Here is a 22,814-nt window from a genome sequence, read left to right on the forward strand (position 1 = left end):
TCGTTCGGCTCAGGTAACACCAACACAGGTGCAGTAGTCAGCTTTTTCTTCAATGCCTGAAAGCTCTCCTCGCACTCAGGAGTCCAAACAAACGGAGTGTCTTTGCGAGTTAACTTTGTCAACGGCAAAGCTAATTACGAAAAGCCTTTGATGAACCTTCGATAATAGCCATCTAAACTGAGAAAACTCCTTATCTCAGTTACTGTGGTTGGTTGCTTCCAATCCATCACAGCTTCTACCTTAGTTGGATCTACGGCTATTCCCTTCTTACTCACCACGTGACCCAAAAACTTCACCTCATCCTTCCAAAACTCACACTTAGACAGTTTCGCATAGAGTTTCTTCTCCTTTAAAATCTGCAACACGGTCCTCAAGTGTTCTGCATGCTCTTCTTCAGTCTTGGAGTAAATTAGTATGTCGTCAATGAAGACAACAACGAATTTATCCAGAAACAGACGGAATACTCTATTCATGTAATCCATGAATACTGCAGAAGCGTTCGTCAACCCAAAGGACATTACAGTATACTCGTAATGACCATAACGAGTCCTGAAAGCGGTCTTAGGGATATCCTCACCCCTCACCCTTATCTGGTGATAACCGGATCGCAAATCGATCTTAGAGAAAACCCCAGCTCCTTGTAACTAACAAGCTTGATCATTCTGAGGCTGCTTCCCAAACCTTTTTCCTTGGGAGTAGTTGTTGTTGGGCCTCCTAAAAGAACCTCCCCTCTTGAAAGACGGGCCTCTAGGTGCAAAGCTCTTCCTTCGGTTATGTGGAAATGACCCTTTGTGACTTCCTTTCTCAGCGGCTGCCCTCTTCACACACTCTTCAGCAACCCTACACTTGTTCACCAACTCAGAGAAAGTCCTAATCTCCATTGGTCCCACTGAACTGAAAATATCGCTCCGGAGTCCTCCTTCGTACTTAACACACTTCCATTCCTCATATTCCACCGGAGTCCCTTGACACATACGAGAGAATCTGAACAGCTCCTCAAACTTGTCAGTATACTCAGATACGGACATAGTACCCTGCTTCAGCAGCAACATTCAAGTTCCTTGGCCGTCCTAGCAGAAGTCGGAAAGTACTTCTTATAGAACTCCTCTTGGAAGATATCCCAGGTAATATCATCATCACCCTGCTGCAGGAGACGTCGGATACCTTGCCACCAATGCGACGCTTCGCCAGTGAGCAAATAGGTAGCAAACTCAACACGCTGTCCTTCAGGCACCACCTGCGCTTGCAGTGCTCGTTCCATGGCCTGAAACCATGTATCGGCCTCAGTCGGGCTAGTAGTTTCCTTGAACTTCGGGGAATTAACCTTCAAAAAGTTTGCCAGTGTCATCGGGCCCTGAACTCCACCTCCGTCATTACCATGGTTGTTCATCTGTTGACCAAGAGCCTCAACAGTGGCTTGCATAGCAGCAACCATGTTCTCCAACGCAGTCATAAAGTTTACCGGGTCATTAGGGTTATTCACCGGCGCACGAGTATTCGTATGACCTCTCCCACGGCCTCTACCGCGTCCACGGGGCGCCATCTGGTTCCTATACACACCAAACAATCGATATTAAGATGATCAGTCTCAATATCGAAAGTTTAGTGCTTCAAAGTCCCAAATGCATGCTCATGAACGTTTATGCCAACTATATCAAGTAGATATACTAACATCTCACATAATCATCTTTGATCCTCATTGATCATTCATTTTTCCCTTGCTTCACTCGCAAGTTACCGCATTCACTAGCCCTTTTTCTCATGCTAGGCATATCATAATGATTTAAGACATAAGTGGTGAGATCGGAGGCTTAGAAGTATGAAATTTGGCTTTTAAAACTCAAAAATCAACTTTGGGATGAAAACAGGGCCACGCGTACGTGCACTCCACGCGCACGCGTGGATGGCCTTAAAACTCATCGACGCGCAAGCGTCATACGCGCGAACGCGTGGGTTGAAAAATATCCAAACGGCGCGCAAGCGTCAGCCACGCGTACGCGTGGGTGCTCTTACGCCCAGGCACAAAACTGGCACAATTCTGGCACAACTCTCTGGAAAATGGCTGGGCATATGGCGCAGCGCATCGACGCGCCCGCGCACACCACGCGCACGCGTGGATGGTGCTTCCTGGAAGAATGGCGCGCACGCGCCAAGTGCGCCTACGCGCGGAGGGTTATTCTGCTAAAAATTTTCTAAGTTAAAAGCTGCATAATTAACAGATTCAACCCCCAATCTTCCGACGGTCATTAACTCTCTCATTTTAAATCATTTTTCACCCGTTCTTCGAACGGCATGGACATCCCGGATCCAATTTCATTTCTAAACAGATTTGGCACAAATCAGAGATCCGTAGTCCAAGTTATGTCCTTCCAGAGAGTTGGGTCCTATAACATCAAAGAACCCAAAATCTCAACATTTTTGCTCATGAAACTCGAAATCAAGGGCTGGAATTTCGAACATTAAAACGTGGCTTACCTCAAGATTAATTGTATGGGTTTTGTAGAGCTCTCCGCGGTGAACGCGTGGCCGCAAACGGAGCGGCAATCGGAGCTCTAGATCAAAAGTTATGGTGGTTTGAAGACCAAATGAGAGATAGAACTTGAGAGAGTGTTCTTTCCTCCATGGCCTCCATTTCAGCGTATTTAGTGTCTCAAATGAGGAGAGAGAGTGCTGAAAACTAGGGTTTTGGTTTAGTTTAGTTGGGCCAAGGGCCCACTTTGGGTCCGGTTGGCCCGGTTTGGCCCGTTCGGTCCAATCTTGGTCCGATTTCTATAACATTGGTACCGAAATTCTCGTCTCAATTTCCTCTATCATATTAAGCCATAAAAATAACATTTTTGGCTTTCTAGAATAAATTCTCATTTATGGGTTAATTAGTCGTTAATTAACCGGATCTTACATTAATCATCGCCTATATTTCCTTTCTACCAATATTAATTTTATATTTTGTTAAAACAGAGTTAGATAATTGATTTAAGTTGTTTTGTCTTTCAGTACTTACAAATTGGCGCTTGGTTGTGATCCGGATTTGGAAAATTCCATTAATACTGAAATTGTTGATGATGGGTGTGATATAATATCTTTAATTATAAGTTGTCTACTCAATGGTAATGAGACTTCTTCCATGCTTTAGGTACTTGCTTACTCATTCATGTTTAACCAAAAATATCATAATATTCAACTACGTTGTATGCAAAATGTTAAATGAAGATTAATACTTATGACATGAAAATGAAATTGGGTGGATACAAAGTTGATTAGAGATGTTAATTATGTTTATATATAATTGGGTCACATCAAGAATTAGTAGAATCTTGTACAGTTTGTAGTTGTTCCATTAGTTGAAATATCACATAGAAGGTTTATGTTACAAATGAATTTTATGTTGGGAAAAGGTTGCTCAATTAGAACTAAATATATCATAATAATTAAATTATGCTAATTAAATTCATATTTAATCTGGTCTAAAAATAATCCGAAAAAAATTATCATGTAATGTGTAGTGGTTTCTATCCTTCTGTAGTCTTATTTTAGATTGTAAGTTTGATTGACCGTTTTCGAAGAAATATGACTGATAAAAATGTGTATTTTTTAACTGCTGTATGAAAAATATTTTCTCGTATAAAAAGAAAGGAATAAATAATAGAAACTCGTAATGAAAATACAAATCTCTTTGCGAAATAAAAAACAAAACACTGAATTGGCACCAAAAGTGTGAATGCTTTAAATTTTTTTAATAGAAAAGGTGGGCTATAATAGGAGAAATAATCCTAACACGTGTGCTAGCTTTTGGCTAGCAACTTGCGTTTCAAAAAAAATATATTAAACTGAGTTTAAAGGAAACCAGAATGTCCCATTGAGAATTAGATATTTTGAAAGTTAATCTTGACCTTAAAATCAATGGGATTGTCTTATTTGGTAGCAATACATGAAGAGTACAGTTTGTAAATAAGCTTTGTTCCCCAATTTGCTTATAATAAAAATTGAGCCACTTTTTGAAATGATAGCTTTTTCTTACTGTATGGCCAAACATTAAAACAAATGTGCTATCATAGATTCTCCAAAAATAATTAAGCAATATAATCCGCAAGACACGTGTTATAAATTAAAAAAAGCTAAACATTGTAAATTGCCTATTGCATATAAACTTGAATGATTAGATAAGAACATGTACCTAACACATTGTGCATCATCTTATAAATTACCTTGTATGTGTAATCATTGCTGGAGCACTGAATCCCTATTTTGAAATAAAGTTGTACAATTGTCTACCTGAAAAAATGAATGGACTTCAATGAGTGTTTAAATGAAGCATTTACAATCTTAAAAAGCTAGAATTAATTCATGAGTTAGGGTTAAAATTTTCAATCTTCTAAACAATAAGTTGTTGCGTAAAAGTAATTTACAGAATAAACAAGAAATTTTAATATAGTTTGTATTAATCGCAAAACTTAAAAAATGTCATTAAAACATGCCAAAGTTGTAAATATACATGTATATTGGGTTAGTCTTACCTCTGTGTCTTATGTGAAATAACTCTAGCTTAAATTCCTAAACACCTCCTTGTATACCACATTGTCTGTTTTCCTCTTCTCATGTTCATCATGACAAATCAGAATCTTGAGACCTCTCCTATGAGTGACCCTTGAAAGTACAACATAAAGTTGGCCATGCGTAAAAATAGGTTTTTTAAGAATCAACCCTATATTTGACAATGATTGACCTTGGCTTTTATTGATTGACATTGCATAGGATACCATTATTGGAAACTATTTGTGTTGAAATCTGAATGGTATTCTATGATTGGATGGAGTGAGGGTCATCCGTGCTATGAATACCTTATCACCGTTCCCACTGCCTAAAAAGCTTCTTGCTTCAATGATGTGTCTTCCGAGTTTAGAAACTACCAACCGTGTGCCATTACATGGTTCAGCTGAGTGGTCTATGTTCCTTAGTAACATTATCGGGGTCCCTAATTTTAATGTTAATTCATGGTTGGGAACACCTGAACATCTAATGCTCTTTAGAAACTCGGGTGTATGAACTGATGCCAATAAGTCATTGTGCGCTTCTGATTGACATGCGGTGTCCGAACTATAATAAGTTTTAGATTCTTCACTGTTCAAACTCATCATGAAGCTATTGATTTCATCAACCATATGTAGAGTTGGTGCAAGTATAGCTCTTTCCTTCAAATGTGATACACAATTTACCCCTAGAAACAATTCTGGGTATGTTGCCTTGCAAATGGATACTATAGGGTCATCCCATTAATCAATGAAAATATCATCAAGAATTCCTAGCTTGTCTATCCCATCAATAGGATCACCACACCGACCATCTCCAATTGACAAAATCCAATCAGCAAACTGTTTTACCTCATTATTCCTTTCATCAAGAGTGTCCGCCCGCAGCCGCATGTTCTGTGTTAGTGACAACAACTTGCAACTATCCCAAATATACGAAGAATTGATTATTGCATTGACAATATCTTGCTTGCTGCCCTTGGGTATGACAGGTAGTATTTGTCAAAAATCTCCACCAAATACAACAATCTTGCCTCCAAAAGGTTGTTGAAGACTATTAGCATTCTTGAACCTTAAGATGTCTCTCGTTGTTCTATTAAGTGCTTCGATGCAAAGTCTATTGACCATTGGAGCTTCGTCCCATATAATAAGCTTACATCAAATTATCAACTCTGCCAAAGGGCTGTTCTGATTAATGTTACATGTTGAAAACTCATCAAGGTTAATAGGGATTGCAAAATGCGAGTGTGCTGTCCTTCCACCAGGGAGCAAGAGAGATGCTATCCCACTCGAAGCAACCATCAAGACAATTTGATCTTTAGATCTAATTGTAACAGCTAATGTTTTCCAAACAAATGTCTTCCCTGTACCGCCATATCCATATAGAAAAAACACACCACCATCACCACTATTGATAGCTGCTAATATTTGTTTATACACTCTCTTCTGCTCATCTGTTAGCTTTTGTAATAAATCTGCATGTTCCACTACCAATTGTCGCCTATCATAACGAAGCTCGTCACAAATAAGCCTATTGACACCATTGGACATCAATTGTTGATAACACATGTCCATATTAGGGAATGGCATAGAAAGGATGTCTTTTAGGCTCTTATTGTATCCCTTTAATAAGTTCTCAATTTCAATAAGAGTCAAGTCTCTTATTTCTGTCTCTGTCATATGTAAATCTGAGGTATTAAAACAAAACTTTATTAGTCACACATATAAATATTAGATATCAAATTTAATATTCAAATTTTAATTTTTGATAAATAACAAATATAAAAAGGCAATTGATAAGAATGTAAAATTACTTACTACATATATGGACATGTAAAAACTAAAGATTTGAATACTTGTGCTCCCATGGTAATTCTAATTGGCCTAATGTGGGTTTAAAATCTACATATACTGAGATATAAAAAATCAAACATATAACAATCTTATATTGAAAATTATACCTTATGTATAAGTCTAATTCATATATGTGGAATTGCTATGAATATATGTATTAGTTATGAATCATTTGAAATTATGAGGCTAACTATATTCATACTATTATATTAGTGTACCATCCCACTCTAGTTCTGAAGTGATACTTCATGCATCAGTGTAACCAATCAACGAGTATTTTTTATAGATGTATATAATAATAGTTTTTTTTCCATGTGATTCAAATAAGATAGTAGTGTTCTCATCTACACTTATATATCAATATAAGTTTTTGAAAATATATATCGATTGCAAACTTGGAAACATAATAAAGAGTCGTAGAATGAAAATTGGTTTACTCCATGCTAATTAGATTGTATTTGACCAACATGCTATTACCCCAATTCAGTGTGTCATGTGCCTATAATTCGTGTTCTATGGCTGATATTTTGCTAAATCTATTCTTATACAGCAAATCTGATCGCAACAATGGAAAGGATACAATTTTCTTACTAAAGTGATGCAATCAATGATGGGTATTGAGAAAGAAGTGACATAATATAATTCTGCAGTTACACTAACAAAAGGCATGAAAAAAAACACATGTTTATTTATTAAACTACACGACATGTTTTGAATGTTATAATGAATTTGACATGCTTTTAAGGGAGACACCTGTTGATGGGAATAATGTCACTTTCTATTCATTTTAGTACAGATACGGTCATAAACAAAATTTTACCCTAAATAATAAAACCTATATTTGAATCTTACCAAATTTAGTTTAGAACATCACCTATATTGAGTCATTATACTAATCCTTTATATGGTGTTAATTACAAATTTTATTAGATGCGAAAACTACTATTAAACCATTGTACCAAAAATACTAAATTTTTTCATAATATCAAAGAAAACAAACCAATAAACTAATAAATTTTGTGGTAGTCAGTAATTATACCTTGGTTGTCAAGTAACCTCCTTTGTTTATGTAGGATATCATCCGAAAGTCATTTCCATGTGTTTTTCCATACATGTTCCGGTCTAGTTATGGTGTTTGAAAACAACAGTGTTGCAAATAGTTTCCTGAGATATTAACCTGACCCCCAAATACTTGCTTCCTCAGTAGCATCGATATATTCCTTGTCATCATCTAGAATACTTTGTGCATAACATGCATCTCTAAATGTAGGGTATAAAATACCGTCAATAGTTCTAATATCCTCATAGCTGGTTGGACCTCTCACAAAATTTAGGAGTAATCGAAGATAGTATATTTCTCCTGATCCTGGCGGCACAAAGAATATCCGTCCAATACCTGAATGAGACTTGCGTGGGAACCATTTCCTTAATAGTGGCTTCCACAGCAACTTGGATGGAAATTCTGAATATGTCAAACTCCGAGCCTCACTGTACTTCTTGTTTGCCTGGAACCATTCAAGAAACATAGATTCCTTCACAGAAGCCTTAGCAACATCTTCTAGATTTTCATGATCTTGAAAAACAACAGGTTGCTCACCTGGCAAGTGGAATCCCAAATGTACCACAGAAGGGTCTTTAAAGTGGATTCCGTACCAAAATATTCTCCAAGCTGCTTCACATGGAGATATATATCTATAGTCATAATACATGCTAACTTCATCACACTCATCATTCTCTGCATCGGCTGTGCCACTGCTGTAAAACGAAGCAGTTACTCGATCGTTTCCTTTATTAACATACTTGAATAAGTACTTGATTGATCTTGATTGGTTGCACCATTCAACCTTAATGTGTGCCCCATATCTCAAAAGAAGCTTCCTATTGTGTGGGACAACATAATGATTATCAAGTTCAACCCCACATTTGCTAATTGTCTTTCCATTATCTCTTCGCTTGTAAACAGGATATCCATCCTTGTCAATAGTAGTGTTGTTGACAAATTTCTTAGGAAAGTGTCTAACACACTTTCCATTCTCCATGCACGGTGAGTATTTCCTGATGTTCCCACATGGACCGTGCATCATGTGTTTTTCTACAGCTTCATAGTATAGTGGATCTCTGTCCTTATCTGGTATTTCAGCACTTATGGTTTGATCAATATCATCTGCAGTTGGATACTTGTCATCTCGATATAAGAAGACCAAGATGTGTGCATGGGGTAGACCACGCTTCTGGAATTTGATAGTATAGAACACTGAAACAATTAAACAAATTTAGTTCACAGAATAACCTTGAAAGTATGAAGTAATTTGATAGAGTGAAAGAGCATGTGGTTTTTAGATTATCCATCGGTCCTCGGTCCAAATTCTGTGTGTAATATAATTCTTATGCAATATTCTAAAGGTGAGTAGTTGAATTGACCATAAATAATTAAAATTAAAAACCATATCACATTGTACCGGGGAAAATAAGACACTACAACATTTAAGTAAACTTCAAAATATATTTTAGATTTACAAGTAATTTTACCTACAATGATCCTTCCAAATATATTGTTCTTTCTGATGTCTTGGATTAGACGATCCAATTTGACCTTAAAGGCTCAACATACCATATCAGGACGATCTTCAGCATTTAGATCCATATTCTTTAGAAAATCCTCAAGCTCAGGCCACTTAGGATTGCAAGTAAAGGTTAAGAAGAGGTCTGGGTATCCAACAACCCTACAAATTGTCATAGCATCTTGATAGTTCTGTATCATATATCTTGACTCTCTAGTGAAAGATGACAAAAGTATGATACGTTTATCCCTTGATGAAGGTGTTGTTTCACCCATCAATACAGCTTCACTTATTTCCTTGTACATCTCACACCTAAATTTGTCCTGGTCTAATCGAATATATGTTAGTCTAGAAGACTCAACCATAGAATATCCATCCACCAGAAATTGTTGGAATAATCTTCTTGAATACAGCAATGGGGAACCATCAGCTAACCTTTCTTGTATTCTAAATACAAAAAAGTCCTTCATCGTTACATCTTCGCGGCCCTTGGTCGAGTTAGTACATCTTTTGTTAAGATGTATATGCTCCTTGAAACCGTCCTCCCCATAAGGAAACAACAAAAGATACTGCAATCCTAAGTAGGAAGGATTAAGTTGATTTATTCTCTGAAGTCTTCCACTTCGAGTCTCGACAACAATATCTCTATCTATTTTTCGAGATCAAAGTCACCCATAATCAATGCTGCCACCTCGTTTGTTGATGGTAGGTTATACCTTCTACCATCGTATCTCGGATCTTCTTGACTTGTTCAGTGGTCTCAGCTATCATTTCCGGCCCCAACAAGCCTTTCTCTCCAGCTTCATACCAACATAGTGGAGATTGACATTTTCTCCCATACAAAGCCTCATACGGAGCCATTCCGATGCTCGCATGGTAACTATTATTGTATGCAAACTCGTGACTGAGATAATCGGCTAACTTATAATACATTTATCTAAAGTAATTTTCAAATTATACCTTCATTTTGAAATGGGGGACAACTTGCATCGGTTAAGTTCTTGGTCCGAGGTCTACCAAATACAATAATAAAGAAATCAGATCCAAAGTCGACATATGAAGCCTAATGACTAAAGATTTGTACCTTGTTTGTTTGTTGTGTTGTGACTTTTTCTTGTACTGCCTAAAATCACATCCCTATCTCTTCTATTTTTTTTCCATTTTTATCTGGAACCTGATTGAGTGGGTTTATTAGATGGTTGCCTTCTGCCAGCAAGCTTAATAGCTATTTCTCTTCTATTCATTCTTGTGGCTGAATCAAAGAAATTTTCAAATACTCAAAAAATCATACTCTTTCAAACTGACAGATGTGAATAGAGTTTATAAATAGCTGTCATCTAAGACTATTGCCTTTACTCTAGCCATGGTGTATTTTGGCGAACCCATTGTTGGATCTTCCTATGCTTTTGAATTAACTATACATAATCCAATGACTAATTACTTCTATAAGACAATTGGATAGTGGGTTTATTCTTTAAATACATTTCACTGCACTCCATGTCCGTAATCTTTGTTAGGACATTGTCAGCAGCGAGGTTGTTTATATAACAAACTTAAAAACTTCAGCAAAATTACCAATCCTAAAAAATGAACCAAACATTAAAGCTTAGTGTGTGCATACCTTCATAATTACTCATTACATGTGGTCTATTCAGGGCCAAAAGTTGTAATGATCCAACTGTTGTTAACAATGGTGGTGAGGAAGTTGTGATTGATGGTTTAAAATGCACACTCCCAGAAACTTGCTGATTTTCCTTATTTTCACCCAATATTATTGATTGAGTCGATTTTAAGTTTTTCTTTGTGCCTAAAAAAATAATTACAATCAGATTTCATTATTAAGACTGCCCTTATTGTTAACATATAATCTGTGGTAGTATTCTGAATAACTTGCGCATGATACTAACCTTGCATCTCGAAATCTTTGATACATGTATCAGCTTTTCGTTTGTTTTTTAATACACCAGAACTTTCGTCATCTGAATAATAGCACCAAAAAATACTAATTAAGTAGTTTAAATAAATTACTTTCTCATATACTGCCTCACAAAAATAGATTGATATTTTTCAAGCTACTAAATGAAAACTTTATTAATAGTCATTAATTTACCTCGTCTAGGTGACCATGTGTTTAGACTGATATGCGTTAGCGGACTGGTTTGCAATGTTTCATTCTCTCCCTCCCTTCTAGAAGTTTGAAATTTCTTCTTCTTTTCATCTATAATACCCTTTCTTCTATTTCTAGCTATCAATGGAGTGTTGTTATCCATTTGAAATGCTTGTCATTTCCACTATTTCAACATCATTCTAGCATTAGGATTCTACAATATAAAAATATTCAAATACACCAAAGAAAACAAAAGTGAGTGAGTTTTGTTTGCTTTCTTGTGACAACACCTTCTATACTACAAAATTATAAGAATTTATTGATCTTTAAATTAGAGAAATTATTTAATTTTTTCAGGTTATTATATTTAGCATTGCTAATAAGCTATGAAGAATAAGTAAAATAAATACCTGGAAGCGTTAACCACGTAACTTATTTAGCATTGCATAATACTTCTTGCATTTGCATCCCTGCTTATGTGTTGATGTTGGAGTAAGATTCCAATATCATTTATGACTTTCAAGATCTTTCTTTATGAGCTGAATGTGAATGCTGAAAATAGAATGAAAACCAACCTAGATAAAATGCCTTACACTTATCTATGCTTTAACCACATTAACCATCTTGTGGGATGCTTTGGTAAGTAAGCCTGACCCAACTATGCTTGGGTGGAATTTCGATTTATGTGACCTTGGTGTTTAATTTATCTTGTGATAAAAACTGCTTATAATAAAAAATATATTACAGGACTTGTCAACTAAAAACATCTTTATTATATAATATATAGTATAAAATGATAAATTTGTTCCTATTATTATCCATTCGTAATTGATTCTTACTCCATTTAAAGTGGAACACTTATTTTTATTGACATGATTAAAGCTTAGTTTGGTAAAACTTTTCGAAGAGGTGCTTGTGTTTTTTAAAAGCTCAAGCTCCTCATTTTGTGTTTGGTAAATAAAAAAGAACATGTGCTTGTGCTTGCAGCTTTTAAAAGATCCGGATACTTTTGAAAGTACCTAAGATAGAGTTTTTTAAAATTGGCTTGTGCTTTTCAAAATTTAAAAGTCTAATATAATCTCATATGTTAAATAATTTTCAAATTTAATACTTGTTTTTATATCTATTATAGTATTTTTAAATTTTAAAAGCTATTTTACCAAACACAATTGTTGTTGCTTGTGTGTATTGAAAGCCATTTTTAATTTGATTTACCGAACATAAATGCTACAACTTTTAAAAAGCCATCTTTTAAAAATTAGCTTTTATAAGTTACTTTTGAAAAGTAAAAGCTAGGGGTGCACATGGGCCGGGTGAAGCCGGGTTTGATGTGACCCAGACCCGGCCCGAAATATACACCGGGTCTATTTATTAGACCCGAACCCGGTCCTAGACCCGATGAAACCAATACACTTTCGGGCCATAATTATACCGGGTGAAAACCGGATAAAAACCGGGCCGTTAACATTACATTACGTTGATACCTTCTTGTAAGCTAGCATGTAAAAAAATTCAAATTTTCAAGACTCCAACTATTAGTTAACATGGTAAAATTCACTTAGAAAAATATAACAAGAACCAACCCTTCTTCAAAATTAAAGCATAACCACAATCAATACTAAAGCATAACCACAATCAATACTAATATTGTCTAATAATACCAAATATTTAAATAAATACAAATAACACAATCTTATGTATTAGTCTAAAGTCTTATGCATTCTAAACATAAAACATTAATTTATAGTCTTATAATGACTAATAACACAAAATATTAAGATTTACAATACTTAAATTCCACATAAGAATAGTCATGATCTATCACTAATAACACAAAATATTAATTGTGTATAATGACCGGGCCACCGGGCCGACTTCGGGTGACCCGAACTATGGCCCGGACCCGACCCAAAATAATGATCGGGTCTATTTTTGAGACCCGCACCCGACCCTAGACCCGATGAAATCACACCAAATTAGTCCCTAAAGTATTCGGGACCGGGCCGGGCCTTCGGGCCGGGCCGGGTCTGTGCACCCCTAGTAAAAGCTTTACCAAACTAAGCCTAAGTGCTGAGTGAATGGCAACAATTGTTTCATAGGAACCAATGATGTAGATTAACACTTTGTTTGATTAATTTCTAAATCAAGTTATTCTGCCATTTAAGTATGCCAGTTTTGAATTAAACGTAGTTAATTAAAGTTTTTCAATGCAAATATCTATGAAATTTTTTCACCCTATTCTATGAATGGTTGAAAATATTCATTTAGTGGATTCTCTTGTCTTGTGAAGTGTATATTTTATACTGTTAATTTGGAAATATATATAATATTGTTATGGGTTATTGGCATTTTTAAATTAGTTTCTACTTTTTTTTCTTATCAAAACAATTTGCATATACGGGGATTGAAAGAATGATACATAAATACACCCTAATGCAAGTAGGATACATCATATACATATTTATTATATAATTAACTTATTTTTATATGTCACATTCTTTCTTTTTAACGACCACCTAAAATTGAAAGTCGGATACATGAGGTTGATGTTTATTTTAAGATTAAACTACCATGTGTAAGTTTGAACCTCTATTATTTCTACTACCAATTTCTGCATAATATGTTAAAATTAGTTGTGGAATAATAGTTTAAATATGAGTGGATAATCTCTAATTCCATATTACTTGTTAAACTTTGTAATAGATAGATCGATCCACACATGAGATCTGAATGATGACTTGATTTAAAAATAAGAAATAACAATAACATAAAACAAAGTAGCTTAGTACTAATAAATTTACACACATTTGAATGAACCATATAACAAATTAGAAAGGAACATACAACTCTAACACGTACACAACATAAGACAACTAAAGACATACTCCATACAATGGGGATACCCATCTGCCTTTGCTAACAACTAATGCCTAATGACTCTAAAGACATTAATGTAAACCATGATTTTATGCACTAAACCATAAACTAACAACTTAAGATCTAGAGACTACAACACAATCAGCATACTATTTAACTACTCTAGCCTTGACAAATCATCACACCATATAAAGATTGTCTGCGTGAAGCGTGACTGAGTTTACAGACACATGATCCTCCCAGCTCCAATGCATTAAATGCTCCCTCCTTACAAAGTGGCTCCTCAGTTTTGAAAGCAAGAGGTCTGTCTTTTTAGCATCATTTGCAAAACTTGTCCTAAATTCCATAACCGAAATGATATCCTTCTCAAGGAACATGGTGGGATTGTAAGGAACGCCAAGACCTGAAACCCTAAGTTTCCTTTCCCACCAAAGCTGATTCTAGGAATCTCTCTTAATAGACCATACTAACACAATTTTGTCATATCCAACTTTTTCAGTTGATATAAATCCAACACCGTCGTAAAAGTGTGTGAGTGCATGGTCCATGGACTTCGCCTCAACTGGGACTTCGGTTTGATAGAACACCCGTTGTTGCAGTGAGAACACTGCTATCACTGAAGGATCAGTGAAGTTAAGACCATTCCATCCAATCCAATATACAAATCCATCGACCACAATTGATTTGGGGCCCAGTTTCTCAACCTGGGTCTGAGCAATCCCAAAATGAGTCCAATCATTGTCATTTGAACTATAGAGACTCCATGACATGTTAGTATCTGAGTAGTGTTTCTTGTATACATGAACAATGCAATATTCCATTGAATGGTTCAGGAACCCAAATAAGAGAAACTACATGGTAACGGTGCTGCCTTGCCTCATTAGAAACGGTATGGAATTTTTGAATTAATGGATTCCAAATTAGGATACTGGAATCCAATCCTTCTTGAGAGAACCGTATACAGAGCACACCGTGGAAAGAACCAATAATTAAGTACCAACCGAATTGATTTATCACAACCGGAATGTTTAGAGGGATCTGCTGAGGATAATCGACATTGGTTCTTGTAAACCATATGGAATTTTCTTCCATAGATGGAAGACCAACTCCAATAATTATATTCTTATTCTTGTCTTTGTTCTCAAACCAATTCTGCTTGGCAAACATTGGGGTAGAAAGCCTACCATTCTATGTCTTGTTTAAGCATCTACATCTTTCCACTGTCTTTGGATCACTCTTGGTAAATATCTTCAAAAGTATATCCTGACCGAGATAAGGTAGTTGTGCTTTCTTCATTGTTGTGCCTTCCATTGTAGACAAACAACTTAAAATTTTGGTTGACATGTTATTAGGTAATGGTTAGGTTGTTGGTGCTTTGATACTATCCATGTTTGCCAAGTGTTATCGGTGGTGATTAATCAGGGAATAGCCAATGTGTGTGTTCACATTTGAAAGGGGTGAGTTAATGAGCAATAGTTTGTGAAGTACTCATTTTTTATATCACTACTATATAATAAAATATTCTTGTTAACACAATCCCTGGGTCACACATGATATAGTTTTGACAAAGATTTTTTTTGCAATACACAGTTTATTTGATTTTTTTGCATAATATTTTTCCTCTCACCTACCTGCCTTTCATCACAGTTTCCAAAGTTTCATGAATTGTATATCTTCTTGGTCAGTTTTTGTACTTTGTTAAAATAAGCTTTATAAACAATACATCTATTATTTTCTAGATATATATATTCAGATAACTTATTTATTGATATAAAATTTATTTATTGAATCTTACTAAAAGTAATGAATGTGTGTTCCCTTTTATTTGGTTCGAAAATTGATGACATTTCTTTTTAAGTTATTTAGTATAATCCTCTATGTGCTGACAAAAAATATTGTTGTAATAGAAAAACCTGTATTCACTTATACTTTATTAGCATTCATTAGTCAAAATATCCACTTTCATAACTATAGTAATTTCAAAGGCATTAATTCTTTGCTTTTAAATTGCACCGTCTGGGATCGAGAAAAATAATAAATAATTCTATTGTTTAGCACCAATATGATAACCTTGATAACTACATCTCCTTTTGTAGACTCTTTTAGTATATATTTTGTTGTAGAAAAACAAAGGCTATCATTCCAACTTCACTTAAGAAATACTCGAGACTCCCACCTTAATGATAATTTTTTAGGGAGGCTCATTGTATTTTTCTAGTATAAATATGTCGTATATATTTTATAAACTATTCATAAAAGGTTCTTATCTTTCTAACTTTCTTTGACTTGCTGAAAATTTTTTCCTATTCTAATTTTTTATTCTACTAAAGTTATTCCCTCTAATGCTTTACTAAAGCTACAAAAAATATGTCAGCATGAATCATAAAACATCCTATCAATATTTATGATTTAATAACTATATTCAACTATACACCTCAACATAATGAATTATTTAGTACTTTGCTTGGTTTGTGCCACTGCACCTGCTTAGTTTAGGCCTACTAAAAAATTTATATTCAACAATTGAGATGATATTTTTGACAAAGTTTTGAAACAATTTTGTTATTAATTTTTCTTAATTTATATTTAGAAATCACGAATTCAGCAAGTTACTTTATTCATTTATATTTATTAGTGAGGTCATACCCAAACTATATGAAAATCAGGTTCAGTATTCACCAGCTTGACTTTATCGTAGTTTCTTGAAAATTGCTTGCAGATCAAGTTCTGCAGCATCAGGCATCACCTATACTGATCAGTCCTTATGCAGCCTGCTCTACTTTCTGACTTATTAATCTCTCTATCTTTATATGCTATCCCTTAGTTAATTCTAAATTCATGGAAGCATTGAGTGATGGCTGTTTTGAAGAAATTTCTTCTATCAGGCAGAACACCATACAGATAGAGCCTCGGTTAGTGTTTCGCCTATAGTATGAATTTCTTAATTATCATCATATGTGTCCCTACAATATTGACAATGTGATTATAGCACTTTATTCCCATATTAGTAAGCTCTAACCCAAAATTCTTAAAAAATGGTTTTAGTATCCACAATGCCATCTTTATCCTAATTTCTTAAAAATTGGTTTAATATCACTTTCTGCAACATTGAGCCACACAATTCTGACCACTCCTTATGCAGCCTGGTCTAAATTTTGAATTATTACTGGTAATATGATATGTTTGGCATCCCTTAAAAACCTTAAACCTTGTGAAAGCATTGACTGATAGCCAATTTAGAGAAATTTCATTTGTCAGTCTGAACACCATACAGATAGAGCTTGAACTGGCGTTGTATCTAGACTCTGAATCCCTTCCTTGTTATGATATATGTTCTATGAATATTGACCATTTGATCAGAGTACTTATTTGTGAAGTTAATTTGATATCTTTGTTGGAAACATAGAAATCTTTCTCTGTTCTTTTAAAGAAGTAATATCAAATCATGCTTTTTCATGAAATGTTTTACCATGAATAAGAACCTGACTGAACACTCATCATGCAACTTGTTTCATTTGTCAAAATATTTTGATATCTTTGTGGGGAACATGAAAATCTTCTTCAATTTATAATCTTTACTCTTCAAAAATCTATTTTTCATAAAGTGCTTTACCAAAACTATGTTAAATTTTGTTGAATTATTGTTCTTGATTTTTTTTCATTATATCTTTTTTATATGTTTGTATTTTAGTTTGAAACTATCTATTTGGGACACTCATCATTCAAAAAAACCAAGTAAATTTGGGTAAGAAGAGCACAATAATTTTTTTAATGCGTTACTTGTCATGATGTGGAACCTTTTGCACGTTGAGTGTTTAGCATAATACTTGCTGACCAATATAACTACATCCACCAAAATTATCTTAGTTATAATCACCTAGTTTTGATAAAAATCCCCACCAAGACATTAAGAATCACAAATGTCCTTCTTAACACTATTTCTTGCTTCCTATACTAGTCAACTCTAACCCAATCATAAAAAATGGTTTTAGTATCCACAATGTTATCTTTATCCTAGTTTCTTGAAAACTGGTTTAATATCACCTTTTGCATCACTGAGCCACACAATTTTGACCACTCATTATGCAGTCTGGTCTAAATTCTGACTTATTACTGGTAATATGATATGTATGGCATTCCTTAAAAACCTTAAACCTCGTGAAAGCATTGACCGATTGCTAGTTTCGAGAAATTTCTTTTGTGAGTCTGAACAGCATACAAATAGAGCCTGGATTGGTGTTGTACCTAGACTCTGAATGTAGGGTATAGAATAAGACTTCATGATTACTTCAGACACCAATGATTTGCTTAATGCATTACTTGTGATGAGTTAGAACCTTTAGCATGGTGAGTGTGTAGCATAAGACTTCATGACCAATAAAACTACTAATTTATACAATGGTAGGACCTTAAATGCCTACTTTTGATAAAATCCCCTGTTAAGCTCGTTTCTTGATAGATGTATTAGTGAGGTGTAGCCCAAACTGGATGAAAAATCGGATTTGGTACACACGAGCTTATTTGTATCCTAATTTCTTCAAAACTGCTTTAAGATCACCTTATGCAGTATAGATCTATACATTAGCAGCATGTTCTAAATTTTGAATTATTACTCATAATATCATTAGTATGACATGGTTAAATTACTTTTTATTTCATCAAGGCTTTGACAATGTAGCCTCCATTATAGTATCACGCTAATAACTTTCTTCACTATTTAGGCATACTTATCTCCAGCATTGATAATCTGAGCAGGTTACTTTATTTCTTCTGTCCCAAACAATTAGACTTGACACACTTTTTGCTAAGTTGTTCAGATTTTGCACTACATGCAATATTGACAATGTGATCATGCGTACTTTATTTTCTCTCTCAACAAAAATTGGACTTGACACTCTTCATGCAAAGTATTTCAATTTTTTCCAACTTACTGTATTCATTCACTGTCATTAAGTTTTGGAATACCACATGAGACTTAAACAATTAATAATAAGAAGCATTTGTGAGTTCTGCCATGACTTTCTTCCTTGTTGTCAACAGTTAATAATCAGATCCAACTCCATGAGTTTTGGCTATCTAGTTTTAGTTAGATAAAAAACATTAAAATAATTATCTCATAGTTGGAATTTGGGAGTGCTATTATGTATTTTTTCTGATATATTCAATTTATGAAGGATTCTCCTAAATGTTACCATCTAATTTATTCACCATTTTATCCTGTTTATTCTTCTCCAATTACATCTTTATCTTATTAAAAATATAAATTTTAATTTTTGGGACTAAATATCAACTCATAGCGAACTCATAACTAAAGTGCATATTATTTTACTGTCAAATAGTAGATCAAATCAATAACTTAAATACATATTCATTAAATTCAGCTCAATGTGCATTATTCAATTGTGGCATTTGATTTTTAGTTCACACCTTTTTTCTAATTGTTTAAGTATATATATTGGAGGATGTTTTATTATACACTCACATAATAGATTTGATTTCATGATTTTTATAAGTTAAAGACTTGTCATAATACAAATGGTTAGGGGTTATTTTTTTTCATGGGATGTGCTCTATATGCCACAACTTCTAACATTTGGGATATTGTATTGAACTTTTTTTTTTCAACTTAGTTAAATTCACTATTGGATGCTATTCCTGTCTAACTTAGATTTGATTCTATTCTTTCATATTCAATTAGTTCATGTGTCATATCAATGTTAAATTATAAAAAATATTATGTCGATCAACTAATTCAAATTTAATTGCATGATAACAACAGCATATAGTTCACAAAACACAGATTCTAATATATAGTATCATACTCTGCTCATTACCGAACTGCATATAGTTCACAAAACACATGTTCTAATATATAGTATCATACTTTGCTCATCGCCAAACTTCTATTCTAGACAGAAATTCCAGTTCTATTAAGAGGGTTTAAGATATATGTCATAACAAAAAGGCAGATTAGCTATTACTAACAAAGTTATCTAATTTTATTAGACATCAGAATCACTAAACTGAGATTTCAGCTTCTTCGTCCCCTTGCTCCTGAGCTATTAGTAGAGTTTTGTCCTTCCTCCTCAATCAAGTTAATATTGATGTTGCCAATTTTTACACTGCTGGTAGTTCTCTTAGCTGGTGTTTTAAACTTGAGACTTGAAACACTTTCCTCAGCAGAATCCTTCACATAGAAAAAATTATATAAAGACCCACCACACTAAAAAATATGCACATTTCCTTCATCATATACAGGTATAATCACATTATCAAGTGTTTAGACTTTAGATAACTAATCATAGTAAGATGAGTATTAGTATCACTCGTAAGATTGACCACAATACCGAAATATCAACCAAGTTGCTGTAGTCATGGTCCTAAGAATAGACAAACCCTATTAAAAATTAGATAACACATTAAAGATTCACCAAAGTAAGAACAACAATGTGTGTGGGAACATGTAATTTGAGATAATTACATCTTCATTAGCAGCCAATTTATTGGGAAGGCTCTCTGGCATGTTTTTCATGATAATATCCTCATCGTCACAAATTTTCATCACTGTGTATACTGGATCATACTGTTTTATATTGGCAGACTTCACATTTAGTTTAAATAACACTCGTTTATCCATTATATTGTCCAGCGATTGTGGGTAATCATCTTCTCCAACTCCCTAACCAAGTACATAGATCAAAACAACTATTTCAGTGTTCTGGTTCCTAAATACACAACATAATTAAGTGTAATTTTAAAGGAATGTGAGTTTATAAACTCAGATTTTACTTACATTATCACAAATAATCTTGTCCACTGACTTTCCACACAACTGTGTGGTCTTCCTATCCCACAGGAGTAGTGACATGCTCCCTGTTCCATCGTGCACCGTTACCTCTAATTTTTACCTAAAAGCCGTTGTTCCGTGTGTGTGTCTGCACTTGCCACATTCATATCTGTTTCCAATGGGAGTTTCAACTTTTTTAGGGCACCTTCTGCAAGATTTGTAAAACCAATCATCATTTCCCACATTTATGGATACAATCGTCCCTAATATCTATATGGGACCTTCCTACAATGATGTGAAAATAATATAGAATATGAGTCATCAATGATTTTGAATTGGATTGGTTTTTTTATCAATTTACAGCAGTGTTATGCATCAGTATCAAAATTTATTGTGTAAAATTTAGCCACATTAGACCTCCATGGAATTGAGAGCTTCCTCTATTGTCTTGATAGCCACACTTCTGTGTTTTAACTCATCTAAGGCAGACCAAGCATTAGGAGATGACACCTGGCTGATCCTGGTCGAATTTGATGCGGCAGGACTACATAACCTACAATCATTAATGGTCACAAAATGTTAGATAAAACTAAAGTGTTTACCTTTTTGCTAAATCAAAACATATAGAAGATCTACAACACTAACTTGCTCTTGAATTGGATGATTTCTGTTAATTCGGGATTAATATGGACCTTCGAGATTTCAAAGTTGCTTTGCACCGATGTTTTTCCATTCCACCTTATTGCCTTAAAATATTGCAGCACAACAATAAGTGGTTCAGCTCTCTCCTCTTCAAGGTGCGGTAGGAGATGGTCAACCAAGTCACCAAACAAAATGCAATTAATCCTATTGTTTCTGAGTATAACACAACCAAGGATAAGGTTCTGTCACCATAACTTGTCAAGAAAACAATTTTAACTTAAACCTTTAAATGTATATATAATACATACTCGAGGTCTTGAAGGATGATAACCAATCGCTTAGTCTCCTTCCCTTTGCTAGTGATTAAGTCCCTAGGATCTTCCTTACAAATAACCTCTCCAATCAGATCTACACTTGTTAATAATGGTATTAGCTTCTGTGGAACATAAACCCAAACTTTTTTAAATGCATAATCTATGCTATAAGTATATATGATACTCACCAAACATTTCAGAATCTGGTAATTTGTCAGCAATTAGAAGATCCACATAGGACTTAAGGCAGAAAGCCTCAAGGGGAAAGCTTGGCTTCTTAACATGATTGACCAAAGTCCTCTGGAAGAATGTCAATACCATCCTACTCACACCATTCTTAAGGCAGAAATCCTCAAGGGGAAAGCTTGGCTTCTTAACATGATTGACCAAAGTCCTCTGGGAGAATATCAATACCATCCTACTCACACCATTCTTCTCCTTATACTTGTGGTCGAACACAATAAAATTAGTCATTGTGTACATCTGAAACTCAAAAATGGCACCACGCCATTTTTTTTACCAACCCCCGGGGAATAGTGCAATGGATTCTACCACTTTGTTTAGCATTACAAATAGATTTGTCTATTTCATGTATCACACTACTATAAAAATATCAACAGTAAATAGAAAGAATACATATTTCAGTGTGAGAATGATACTTTTGCATCTTGGAGAATCATTTCAATCGACCCAATCTCTTTCTCATTGTATTTGCTTGGAACCTCCCATATCCTAACAACATACACTTCGAAATGCCATTGAAGCTTTTTTGGATTCACATCAGTTACTAAATCAAATTTCTCTTCCATTTTTTTCAAGTTCTGCATGAAGTTGATGGGGAGAAAGTGATAAGGAGAGATAACTTTTATAAAATGCTTATTTCTCAATGTGTAGGACTAGCTATTTAAATAGTATCTTGAAAAAGTTGATGTGCCATTTTTTTTCTTTTATAAAATATTTACTTTGAATAATTTAAATAGGTTATACTCATTTTGCTTGTAAAATATTTACTATCCAAATACATGACTCTATTACTTGTTTTCTCTTGCTGTCATTTGGCAACTAAATAGCTATACACTTGTCATGTACAGAAGTTATACACTTGTCAAACAAAGAAACATGCACTAGTTGCTTATTATATATTAA

General features: G+C 34.4%; 1 protein-coding gene across 1 annotated transcript; it reads right to left on the reverse strand.

Annotated features, from left to right (window-relative positions):
• Positions 5,685 to 9,411, reverse strand: LOC107633811. Its single transcript, XM_016337410.1, has 3 exons — positions 8,992 to 9,411; positions 7,558 to 8,611; positions 5,685 to 6,214 (listed from the first exon to the last, which is right to left on the reverse strand). The coding sequence occupies exons 1-3, from the start codon at positions 9,409 to 9,411 to the stop codon at positions 5,685 to 5,687; spliced, it is 2,004 nt and encodes a 667-aa protein (XP_016192896.1).

The sequence above is a fragment of the Arachis ipaensis genome, chromosome B03 (genome assembly GCF_000816755.2).
Source record: "Arachis ipaensis cultivar K30076 chromosome B03, Araip1.1, whole genome shotgun sequence".
Classification (NCBI taxonomy): Eukaryota; Viridiplantae; Streptophyta; class Magnoliopsida; order Fabales; family Fabaceae; genus Arachis; species Arachis ipaensis.